General features: G+C 38.3%; 1 protein-coding gene across 2 annotated transcripts in view; it reads left to right on the forward strand.

Moving 5' to 3' along the window:
* DNAH7 (dynein axonemal heavy chain 7) overlaps window positions 1-13009 on the forward strand; it is a 275773-nt gene that overhangs the window by 46474 nt on the left and 216290 nt on the right. For both annotated transcript variants that reach the window (XM_032860188.1, XM_032860189.1), the window contains 2 exons: window positions 10594-10777; window positions 11425-11604. In XM_032860188.1, the coding sequence (XP_032716079.1) occupies window positions 10594-10777; window positions 11425-11604 (364 nt within the window). The remainder of the gene's footprint in view (window positions 1-10593; window positions 10778-11424; window positions 11605-13009) is intronic.

Raw genomic sequence — 13009 nt, forward strand, 5'->3', positions numbered from 1 at the left:
TCTTCTGGAATCCCAATTATTCTAATGTTGTTTTGTCTTATGGTGTCACTTATCTCTTGAATTCTGCTCTCGTGGTCCAGTAGTTGTTTGTCCCTCTTTTGCTCAGCTTCTTTATTCTCTGTCATTTGGTCTTCTATATCGCTAATTCTCTCTTCTGCCTCATTTATCCTAGCAGTGAGAGCCTCCATTTTTGATTGCACCTCATTAATAGCTTTTTTTTTTTCAGCTTGATTAGATTTTAGTTCTTTTATTTCTCCAGAAAGGGCTTTTATCTCTCCAGAGAGGGTTTCTCTAATATCTTCCATGCCTTTTTCGAGCCCAGCTAGAACCTTGAGAATCGTCATTCTGAACTCTAGATCTGACATATTACCAATGTCTGTATTGATTAGGTCCCTAGCCTTTGGTACTGCCTCTTGTTCTTTTTTTTGTGGTGAATTTTTCAGCCTTGTCATTTTGTCCAGATAAGAGTATATGAAGGAACAAGTAAAATACTAAAAGGGTGGCAACAACCCCAGGAAAATATGCTTTAGCCAAATCAGAAGAGATCCCAAATCTTGAGGGGGGAAAGGGGATAAAAAGAGGTTCAGAAAGAAAAAAAAAAAAAAAGAAAAAAGGAAAAAGAGACAAATAAAAAAAGAAAACCAATAATGAAAAAATATAAAAAGGAAAAAAAAATATATATATTAGATAAACTAGTTAAAAAACATTAAAAAAGAAAAGGGTAAAAGTTAAAAAAATTTAGAAGAAGAGAAAAAAATTGAAAAAGAAAAAAAAAATTAAATTAACTGCAAGGCTAAAGAATCATGGGGAGAAAGCCATGAGCTCCGTGCTTTGCTTTCTCCTCCTCTGGATTTCCGCCGCTCTCCTTGGTATTGAAACTGCGCTCCTTGGTAGGTGAACTTGGTCCTGGCTGGGTTTCTTGTTGATCTTCTGGGGGAGGGGCCTGTTGTAGTGATTCTCAAGCGTCTTTACCCCCGGCGGAGTCGCACCGCCCTTACCCGGGGCCGGGCTGAGTAATCCGCTCGGGTTCGCTTTCGGGAGCTTTTGTTCCCTGAGCGCTTTCTGTAGAGTCCGGAGGACGGGAATGAAGATGGCGGCCTCCCAGTCACCGGCCCGGAGGAGCCGAGAGCCCGGGGCCCCACTCCTCAGTGCGCCCTCAGAGATCAGCGCCCACTTGCTCCCGTCACCCTGGCCTCCGGCTGCGCTCCGAGCTCACCGAGCCTGCGACCGGTTCAAGGTAACCCCGAGCTGAGAGCTCACTCCTCGGCTCCGTCTCTGTAGCCGGCTTCCCTGTTCTAATACCTGCGAGCTCTGCGACACTCAGACACCCCGATCCTTCTGTGACCCTGCGGGACCTGAGGCCACACTGACCCCGTGTGGGCTTCACCCCGGTTAAGCCTCTGGAGCGATGTCCCTCAGCGGAACAGACTTTTAAAAGTCCTGCTTTTGTCCTCCATTGCTCTGCCGCTTGCCGGGAGCCGGCCCCTCCCCCCGCGGTCTATCTTCCCGTCGCTTTGGATTCACTTCTCCGCCAGTCCTACCTTTCAGAAAGTGGTTGATTTTGTTTCTAGAATTGCTGTTCTTCTTCTCTTCGATCTCCCGTTGGATTTGTAGGTGTTTGCGATCTTTAGATAAGCCATCGAGCTGATCTCCCGCAACCTGAAGTAGTCTCAGCTGCTACTTCTCCGCCATCTTGACTCCACTCCAGGCATCCATGCTTTAAATCCCAAATGATATTTCTTTTTTTTTTTTTTTTTTAAAGATTTTATTTATTTATTTGACAGAGAGAGAGAGAGAGAGATCACAAGTAGGCAGAGAGGAAGGCAGAGAGAGAAGGGGAAACAGGCTCCCTACTGAGCAGAGAGCCCGATGTGGGGCTCGATCCCAGGATCTGAGGTCATGACCTGAGCCCAAGGCAGAGGCTTAACCCACTAAGCCACCCAGGCGCCCCCCAAATGATATTTCATTGTATGGTTCACACATTTTGTTTATCCATTCATCAGTAGATGGACATTTGTGTTGTTACTATCTTTTGCCTATTAGGAATAATGCTGCTATAAAATTTGTATAAACATGTTTTCAGTTCTCTTGGGTGGATACCTAGGAGTAGAATTACTGGGTTATGTAATAACTCTATGGTTAACTTTTTGAGGAACTCCCACAGTGTTTCCTAAAGCATCTGTTAGATTTTACGTTCCTTCCAACAATGTATGAGGGTTCCATTTTCTCTACATCCTTGTTGACACTTGTTACTATCCATCTTTCTGATTATGTATAGTCATCCTAGTAGATGTGAAGTTCTATCTTACTGAGGTTTTGATTTGCATTTCCCTAATGACTAGTTATATTGAGCATCTTTTCAAATGCTTATTGTCCATATGTTTATCTTGTTTGGATAAATGTCTATTTAGATTATTGCTTACTTTGTATTGAGTAATCTTTTTATTGTTGAATTTTAAGAGTTCTTGGTATATTCTGGATACTAAGCCCTCAGTTACACGATTTGCAGATATTTCTCTCATTATGTGGTTGTTCCTTTCATTTTCTTGATAGGCATAAATTTGAGGTTACTTTTTTTTTTTAACATGGGGCTTGAACTCATGACCCTGAGATCAAGACTTGAGCTGAGATCAAGAGTTGGTTGCTTAATTGACTGAGGCACCCAGGCATCTTGAGGCACAAATATTTTTAATTTTGATAAAGTCTAATTATTTCTTTGTATACTGATCTTGTATCCTGTACCCTTGCTAAACTTGTTTATTAGTACCAATGATTTTTTTTTTTTTTTGGTGTGTGTAAACTTTATATCTTTATATATATATATATATATATATATATATATATATATATATATATGATTGTGTTATCTGCAAATAGACAGCTCTACTTCTTCATTTCTTATCTGTGTGGTTTTTTTCTTGTCCTTGGTTAATTGTTTTGGTTAGACTCTCCAGTATAGTCTTGAAAAGAAGTTGCAAGGGCAGAGATCCTTGTTTTGTTCCTGATTTTAGGGGAAGGCTTTCAGTCTTTCAGCATTTAGTTAGCTGTAAATTTCCCTTTATCAGGTTAAGGAATTTCCCTTTCATACTTAGTTTGTTGATTGTTTTTATCATACAATACCACAGATTTTGCCTAATGTGTGTGTGTGTGTGGGGGGGGTTGCAGCTGAAATAATGGATTTTTCTACTTTATTAATACATTACATTGGTTTTCATGTACTGAACTAATCTGATTCCTGAGATAAATCCCAATCCCACTTGGCCATAGAGAATAATTCCTTTTATATGCTGTTGGATTGAGTTGGGGATTTTCGTGTGTACGTGCATAAGGGTCATTGGCCTGTAGTTTTTGTTGGTATTAATTCTTCTTTAAATGTTTAGTAGAATTCCCCTGGGAAGCCATCTGGCCAGGGCTCTTTTTCTTGGGAGATTTTTGATTACTGCTCCAATTTCCTTATTGATTATGAGTCTGTTCAGGTTTTCTATTTCTTCCTGGTTCAGTTTTGGTAGTTTATTCTTGTCTAGGAATGTATCCATTTCTCACAGATTGTCTAGTTGTTAGCATATAGGTACTCATAATCAAAACAATCTTATGATTGTTTGTATATCTTTGGTGTTGGTTGTGATCACTCCTTTTTCATTCATGATTTTATTAATTTGGGTCCTTTTTCTTTTCTTTTTGATAAGTCTGTCTGGGTTTTATCAATCTTATTAGTTCTTTCAAAGAACCAGCTCCTAGTTTCGTTGATTTGTTCTACTGTTCTTTTGGTTTCTATTTCATTGATTTCTGCTCTGATCTTTATGATTTCTCTTCTCCGGCTGGGTTTAGGCTTTCTTTGCTGTTCTTTCTCCAGCTCCTTTAGGGGTAGGGTTAGGTTGTGTATTTGAGACCTTTCTTGTTTCTTGAGAAAGGCTTGTATTGCTATATACTTTCCTGTTAAGACCTCCTTTGCATCCCAGAGATTTTGAACAGTTGTGTTTTCATTATCATTTGTTTCCATGAATTTTTAAAATTCTTCTTTAATTTCCCAGTTGACCCATTTATTCTTTAGTAGGATGCTCTTTAGCCTCCATGTATTTGAGTTCTTTCCAACTTTTCTCTTGTGATTGAGTTCTAGCTTCAGAGCATTGTGGTCTGAAAATATGCAGGGAATGATCCCAATCTTTTGGTACCAGTTGAGCCCTGATTTGTGACCCAGGATGTGATTTATTCTGGAGAATGTTCATGTGTACTAGAGAAGAATGTGTATTCTGTTGCTTTGGGATGGAATGTTCTGAATATATCTGTGAAGTCCATCTGGTTCAGTGTGTCCTTTAAAGCCTTTATTTCCTTGTTGATCTTTTGCTTAGATGATCTGTCCATTTCAGTGAGGGGGGTTTTCATGTCCTACTGTTATTGTATTATTATCAATGTGTTTCTTTGATTTTGTTATTAATTGGCTTATATAATTGGCTGCTCCTATGTTCGGGACATAGATATTCAAAATTGTTAGATCTTCTTGTTGGACAGACCCTTTAAGTATGATATAGTGTCCTTCCTCATCTTGTATTATAGTGTTTGGTTTAAAATCTAATTTATCTGATATAAGGATTGCCACCCCAGCTTTCTTTTGATGTCCATTAGCATGGTAAATTGTTTTCCACCCCCTCACTTTCAATCCGGAGGTGTCTTTGGGTCTAAAATGAGTCCCTTGTAGACAGTATATCGATGGGTCTTATTTTTTTATCCAATATGATACCCTTTGTCTTTTGATTGGGGCTTTTAGCCCACTTACATTCAGGATAACTATTGACAGATATGAATTTAGTGGCACTGTATTGCCTGTAAGGTAACTGTTACTATATATTGTCTCTGTTCCTTTCTGGTCTGTTACTTTAAGTTTCTCTCTTTGCTCAGAGGACCCTTTTCAATATTTCCTGTAGGGCTGGTTTGATGTTCACAATTTTTTTTTAGTTTCTGTTTGTCCTGGAAGCTTTTTATCTCTTCTTCTATTTTCAGTGATAGCCTAGCTGGATATGGTATTCTTGGCTGCATGCTTTTCTTGTTTAATGCTCTGAATATATCATGCCAATCCTTTCTGACCTGGCAGGCTGCCATAAGTCTCCTGCCAATCTAATGTTTCAACCACTGTAGATTACAGACCTCTTGTCCCGGGCTGCTTTTGGTATTTTCTCTTTGTCTCTGAGGCTTGTACGCTTTACTATTAGATGATGGGGTGTTGGCCTATTTTTATTGATTTTGAGGGTGATTCTTTGTGGCTCCTGGATTTTGATGCCTGTTTCCCCCAAATTAGGGAAGTTCTCTGCTATAATTTGCTCCAATATACCTTCTGCCCCCTCCCTTTCTTCTTCTAATATCCCAATTATTCTAATACTGTTTCATCTTATTGTGTCACTTATCTCTTGAATTGTCCCCTTGTGGTCTAGTAGTTGTTCATCTCTCTTTTATCCAGCTTCTTTATTCTCCATCATTTGGTCTTCTATATCACTAATTCTCTCTTCTTTTTTTTTTTAAAGATTTTATTTATTTATTTGACAGAGAGAGAGATCACAAGTAGGCAGAGAGACAGGCAGAGAGAGGGAGGGAAGCAGGCTCCACGCTGAGCAGAGAGCCTGATGCGGGGCTCGATCCCAGGACCCCAGGATCATGACCTGAGCTGAAGGCAGAGGCTTAACCCACTGAGCCACCCAGGCGCCCCACTAATTCTCTCTTCTGCCTCATTTATCCTAGCACTTAGAGCCTCTTTTTTTATTACACCTCATCAATAGCCTTTTTGATTTCAATTTGGTTAGATTTTAGCTATTTTATTTCTCCAGAGAGGGATTTTCTAATATCTTTTATGCTTTTCCCAAGCCCAGCTAGTATCTTTATAATCGTCATTCTGACCTCTAGTTCTTACTAACGTCCATATTGATTAGGCTCTCGTCAGTCAGTCCTGCCTCTTGTTCGTTCATTCTTTCTTTCTTTTTTGAGGTGAGTTTTCCTGTTTTGTCATTTTGTCTAGAGAAGAATAGATGAATGAGAGAACAAAATGCTAAAAGGGTAACAATGACTCCAGAAAAATATTCACTAAACAAATTAGAAGAGATCTGAAACTGGAGGGGAAAGAAATGGGAAAAGGGTGGTGAATAGAATAGAGCCACACACTAGATCTGGGGTGTATTTTGGTATATTAGAAATTGCTTCCCAGAATTTTAAAGAAAGAAAAACTTATATATATACAAAAATAAAGGTAAATACAATGGAGGGATGGAATATGACTATAAAGATGAAAATTTAAAAAGAATTTTAAAAAGGAATTGATAAGAAACTCATTGAAAAAAGAAAAAAAATGAGGAAAAAATAAAGAGAATGTGATCAGGCAGGAGACTAGAACAAAGCCATATACTAGGTTTAGGGTATATTTTCATCTGTCAGAAGAAAGTGTATCCCAAAATTTTAAAGAAAGAACAACTTATATTTATATAAAAAAATAAGATTAAATACAATGAAGGGATAGAATATGACTGTAAAACTGAAAATCTAAAAAGATTTTTAAAAAGGAATTGATAAGATGGTAGTTGAAAAGAAGAAAAATTCAAAAAATAAATAGAAAAAGAAAAAAATAAAGCTTTAAAAATTAACTTTGAAAGACTAAGGAGTCATGGGGAAAAAGCCATGAATTCTATGTGCTATATTCCCCTAATGCTAGAGTTTTGCACTTCTCATTGATCGGTAAACTTGGTCTTGGCTGGATGTTCTTGCTGATCATCTTCTGGGTGAGGAGCCTGTTGCACTGATTTTCACATGTCTTTGCCTGAGGTGGAGTTGCATTGACCTTGCCAGGGGCCAGGCAGAATAATCCACTTGGGTTTGCTCCTGGTAGCTTTTGTTCCCTGAAAGCTTTTTGTATAGATTTGGAGAATGCGAATGAAAACAGTGGCCTCCCAGTCTCTGGCCCTAGAGGAGGTGAGAGGTCAGGGCCCCACTCTTTAGTGTGGCCTCAGAGAAAAGCAGTCAATCACTCCTCTCTCCCTGGTCCCTGGCCACACTTCATGCTCACTTGGCCTGTGACTGAGCATTTCTGTCTTTGGCATGCAACCCCATTTGGAGTGTCCAAACTCAGCAGATTCCTGTGGCAGGATCCCATGCTGCTCTTCCCAGTGGAGGAAGGAGAGTCTCCCCAGATCTGCTAGTTGTGGGGTCCCTCCTTGGAGAGTAGTGGCCCACCTGTGCCACAGATAATAATTTATGGCAACCCTGAGCTGAGAGCCCACTCCTCGGCTCTGTCTTTGCAGCTGGTTTCCCTGCTCCAACAACTTGGGAGCTGTGCCACTGAGCTCTGCCCAGTCTTTCTGTGACCCCGAGGGTCCTGAGACCACACAGTCCAGTGAGGGTTTCACCTCCCCCCCCCATTTAGCCCCTGGAGCGACATCCCTCAGTGGAGCAGACTTCTTAATGTTCAGATTTTTGCTCCACTGCTCTATCACTTGCCGGTAGCCAGATGATAGAAGCTCTCTCTCCCTGTGGTCTATCATCTCTAATATTGCCCTGGATTCTCTTCTTCACAGTCCTACCTTCCAGAAAGTGTTCACTTTTCCATTCATAGAATTGCTGCTATTCTTTTCTTTGATCTCCTGTTGAGTTTGTAGGTGTTCAGAATGGTTTGGTAACTAACTGAATTCCTGGGATGAGATAAAATTTAGGTTTCCTACTCCTCTGCCATCTTGCTCCTCCCCAATTTTGCTGATCTTTTAAAAAACCAAATTTTGGGTCTGTTGATTTTCTGTTTTTTTATTCTCTATTTTTTTTCCCTTCTCAAATCTTTATATCTTCCTTTCTCCTTGTTTTGAGTTTAGTTTGCTCTTTTTCCATTTTCTAGTGGAATTGAGTTACTGAGTTAAGATTTTTTTCATTTTTAGTGTAGCCGTTGACATCTATAAATTTCCTCCAGTCACTGCTTTCTTTGTGTTCTGTGAGTTTTGGTAAATGGTGTTTTCATTTTCATTGATCTCAAATTATTTTTTGATTTCCCATATGAATTCCTTTTTGACTGGCCATTTAGGATTGTGTTGTTTAATTTCTATGTAGTTGTATATTGCCAGAGTGTCTTTCTGTTACTGATTTATGGTTTTTTATGATTTGAATCCTTTTATGTTTTTTAGACTGAGGACCACCAACTGTTCTTGATCTTCTCTCAGAAGCCTCTTTCTTGTGTATGCCTTTTTATTCCCACTGCAACTACCCTTGGTGGGCTCTTTTAGCCTCCTGTGTAGCCTACAAACCACTGTCATGTGACATGTCTTAACCCCTAATTTAGTGCTTCCCTTTTGTTGACAAAATAAGTCACCATTTCTTAACCTACCTTTTAAAGTCTTCTGCAACCTGGACCTAACCTAGCTCTTCCATTCTCAGGTCTGAAAAGACTTTCACCTTGGGCCATGCCTGGAAAAATAGTCCTGTTAAATTAAACAAGACATAACTTCTAACATCAGTCTATAACTCTTAAGTATTCAGTGGATAAAGTCTCTTTGTTCTCCTTTTTAACCAATTATTGATTTTTTTAAAAAATCAGTGACTCTTCTTTGTTTTCATCCGTGGGATGGGAATTCTAGGAAAATTTGAAAGTTGTTTAGTTGCTTCCTTCTTAAACTTGTGACTCTTAGCATTACCATCTTTACACATAATTCTATCAAACTGAATCAGAGGTTAAGGAAATTTAACAGCAAAAACCTCTTGAATACCATCAGCAAAATATTATGATGTATGCTATTTACAGTACTTGATGTAGCTCATTACTGGAGAAACCTCTCTTCTGTCCTTCAGTACCCAGCTCAAATGATCCTTCTTCTATGAAATCTCTATTGTTACCCCTTAAAAATGATCTCTTCCTTCGGAATACCTCTGAACCTTTATTCTCTTTTAATGCCTTCCTTTTATAATATGTATTTATGTGTTTGTCTTTTCCTCCCTCTCTTAGCCTCAAGGCACTTTGGAGACTGACTAATATTTTGCACAAAGTGTTTTGTACATAATAGGGAGCCCCGTAAATATCTTTGGGACAATGACAGAATAATTTTTAAAAGCATATCTTTTTATTTGTCCGTTTTCCAGTTCTGTAGCTCCAAACTTACTCCATCTCTTGTCCAAACTACCAGAAGTTTCTCAGTCCCCTTTCTTAATGTAGCATTACCCTTCTCTATATAGTATTTGTTAGTTTTCCTCGTTATGTGTTGCTTCAACAAGGACACCTTACTGCAGAAAGATCTGCCATGGCTTCATTTTAGAGAGTGAGGCTGTCCCAGCTTCTCATGTTCAGCTCCCAATTCTACTAAAGTCCTCTCAGACTTCCCCCACTTCTTTCTTTCTATCTTCTAGGAAGAAATCTATTACTTCTATTATAGACAATGAAATTATTGGATAAATTAGCCCCACTTACCCACCTATTTTTCTTATTATCCCGCTTCTACTTCAGATCCTTTCCTCACGGTCCTTCTCATTTCATTTCCATCTTTCAATGAAATTGCCATTTTCATTATAAAACCCTTCCCTGTTACTTAAATGGAAAATCTTATCTCAATCCTTTGACTTCAAGACTGTTTTTCTGCTATGACACATTGCTTTTTTACTATAAGAGATAAGAGGTGATGTCATATCTTTTTACATCTCCCGTGAAACTCTTTCTAGCATGTAGACATTAAACACATATTTGTTAAAGAAATGAATACATGTATTTAAAATTGAGATCTTTCTTGAAGGATTTGGCAATTCCTGAAAGTATGTGGGCTCTGTTTTTTAAAAAATTCATGATATCCTATGAAAGAAGTATCAGTATTCCTTAATTTTGTAGTATTAGTGGTTTTATAAACCAAAAACTTATTATGTATCTATATGTGAATTTACCATTTAAAAAAATTCATGATCTCTTATGAAAGAAGTATCAGTATTCCTTAATTTTATAGTATTAGTGGTTTTATAAACTAAAAACTTATTATGTATCTATATGTGAATTTACATTTCTATTACAAGGTTACATACACGTTTGAAACTTTGTTTTAAATCAGTCATTCTTTCAGGGTTTCACATTAAGGGGAATAAAATAATACACTTGATTTTATTGATTTGTCTTGTTTTCAAGTCATTGTGAAACAGCATAACATATAGTACCAAGTGAGTTGAACTAAATAAGCTCTCTCTTGGTTTAAACAGCTATTTACATTTTAGCTTTAAACTAACAAATCCATTCCCTAAAGAACATTTTGGAGACTGGTACATAGTATTTGGTAATATCCAATAAACTTTTATTCAAAAAGTACAGAAAGCATAGTTTTAGGAGTTAGAGTCAGGGTTTATTTTTTGATGTTGTTGGGTTTTTTTCTTTTTTTCCTCACCACATCACATTGTTGAGTCATCTTCTCTTGGCCTTGATTAAAATTTCTTTCCTAGAAAAAATGAAATACGCTAGTGCTTACATTTCAGAGGGTAGATAATGTCAGTTAGCAATAGAGCTCTCTATGAAGACCTTTGGATGTCCAGAAGTTACTGTTAATGCTTAACGTAAAAGTAGTGATTCACTGGAAGTATTAACTTTTAAAAGTCTTTTGTGCTTTCAAGGTGGTTTCCAGAAGTTCAGAATATTTATTACCAAGGTAATAAAAAAAAGCAATTGCCAACTGGTGACAGCAGTGCCAAATTGGAATCTTTTTTCAACTGCGCGGCTACGCTTATGACTTTACAGCTGCAAGAACTCACTTTGGTCTCCATGCAGGATTTCACAGACTTAATAGCACAACCACCAGTAAGTATGGTGTCATAACGCCACTATTCAACTACTTATTTATTTTCAAGAGGAAGAAGATTTAAAAAAAAAAAAAAGACCTTTACCAGTGGAAGAGGAAGAAGTATATCTTTAGATCACTTACCTATTTAAAAACACTTAGTATCAACCTGAATATTCAGGATATATGGGTATCACCTAGTTGGTGAGGATTAGTGAAGAGAAGTGAAAACTCTTCTCATTGGGAAATTTGGGCCATGATGGCTGGGGAGGTTTCTGCAAGGAACTCTCTTCTTTCCAGAAGAAGGTCCTGTTCGAGTATGAGCTGGGCTTGGGAATAAGAATGTTCTCTTAGGCTCTTTCTTGCACAACTCCAGAGCCCCACTGCTATGCACATCCTCCTTTTTCTGAAACCTTGACCCCAACTCTGGTTGATCTGTAGGCCCGGTGGGTACTAAACACCAGCACGTCTAGCTGGGAATTGCTCTTGCACTTTTTAGTAGAACTCCTCATTGGCTTAACTGTCTAGGGCATAAGAGGAAAGGTGAGTTCCCATGAGTTCTAATTGGGACCACTGCACTGCTTAGTCTCTCCCAATTCATATATATATTCATGTGTATATATATATGTATATACTCACATACATGTATACTTTTTTTTTTTTGCAGGATTCTGTTAGAGCTTTTGAACATCCCGGTTTCATCATGAGGTTGATTCTTGAAAATGACACCATTAAGTTTGAACCTGAGTTTAGTGACTATATAGACATCCTTCTAAATGTTTATGATATCATGATTAAGGCTGTCAGTTTTGTGCCAAGAGTTGAGACAAAACTGTATTCCAAGTGGGTAAGTAACAAGGATATTCTGATTGCTTGAATTTTCATGATGACATTCATTTCAAACAACTTCTAAAAGGTGTAGACCTGTATCCTCTGCCGTGCGGAATATAAATGGCTTGGCAACATTGGCTTATGAGAAGCTTTTAATTAAAAAATACAATTTTTCCATTACAGTATACTTAGTTACTTAGTCTAGTCTTGCATTGGACTGAAACTTTCTTAAGGGAAGGAATTAAAGTTGTGATCAGGTTTAAGGCAGTCAGTCAGGGTTTGCTGTGGCACTCACGCCATGCTGCACACCGCCTAATACTTCTCTAGCTTTCTCAGACGGTCCTCCAGTTGGTTACTCTCCTCATATTCCTTTTCCCATCAGCATTAGTGTCTGTACTCTCAAATCACAGATTCTACTTCCCTTCTCTCTCTGGCCATTTATTTAGCAAAGCTATGCTGAACTTGTATATTTCAATGGGAGTTACTGCAGTCTAGTATGCAAGTCGAGCATGTCTGATAATTCCTTAACTTAAAAGGTTTTCAAGCTTTGTAAGTCCAATCAGTAGCTTTCTTATTTCCTTCCTATTTTATTTTTTAAAAATATTATTTTATTTATTTATTTATTTATTAAAGATTTTATTTATTTATTTGACAGACAGACATCACAAGTAGGCAGAGAGGCAGGCAGAGAGAGAGGAGGAAGCAGACTCCCTGCCAAGCAGAGAGCCTGATGTGGGGCTTGATCCCAGGACCCTGGGATCATGTCCTGAGCTGAAGGCAGAGGCTTTAACCCCCTGAGCCACCCAGGCATCCCTAAAAATATTATTTTAGAGAGCCCGTGTGTGCACATGAGGTGGGGCAGGCAGAGAGGGAGAGAGAAGGAGAGAGGATTTGAAGCAGACTCTTTCCTGAGCACAGAGCCCAAAATGGGGCTTGATCTCCCGACCATGAGATCATGACCTGAGCTAAAACCGACTGTGCCACCTAGACACCCCTCTTTTTTATTTTTAAAATAGTTCACAAATATTTCATGTACAGGAAAGGGTCCAGGAGACTAGTGTGTAGTTTTAAGTGGTAATAAAGTTACCCCTGTGTACTTACAATCTAACTAGAGAAATGTAATATTACTGATACCTTTAAGCTCTTCCTGCTCTCTACTGCCCTTCCCTGTTCACCTTCCTCTGCTTCTGCCTTCTAGCAAAAGAATCACAATCTTGAATTTTGTAGTTCTTAATCTGAAAATTTTAAGATACACTTGCTACCTGTCTGCATATCCCTAAACAATTTCCATTTAGTGTTTCCATGTCTGTGTATATATGTGGAGTCCTCTTATAATCAGTGACTTGTTTTATTTTATTCAACATTGTGACGGTGAAATTATCCATTGTGAGGATATTTATCTTCATTGGAAAGTTTCTATT

This window comes from Lontra canadensis, unplaced genomic scaffold (genome assembly GCF_010015895.1).
Source record: "Lontra canadensis isolate GAN:19392208 unplaced genomic scaffold, GSC_riverotter_1.0 scaffold18, whole genome shotgun sequence".
In the NCBI taxonomy this organism is placed as follows: Eukaryota; Metazoa; Chordata; class Mammalia; order Carnivora; family Mustelidae; genus Lontra; species Lontra canadensis.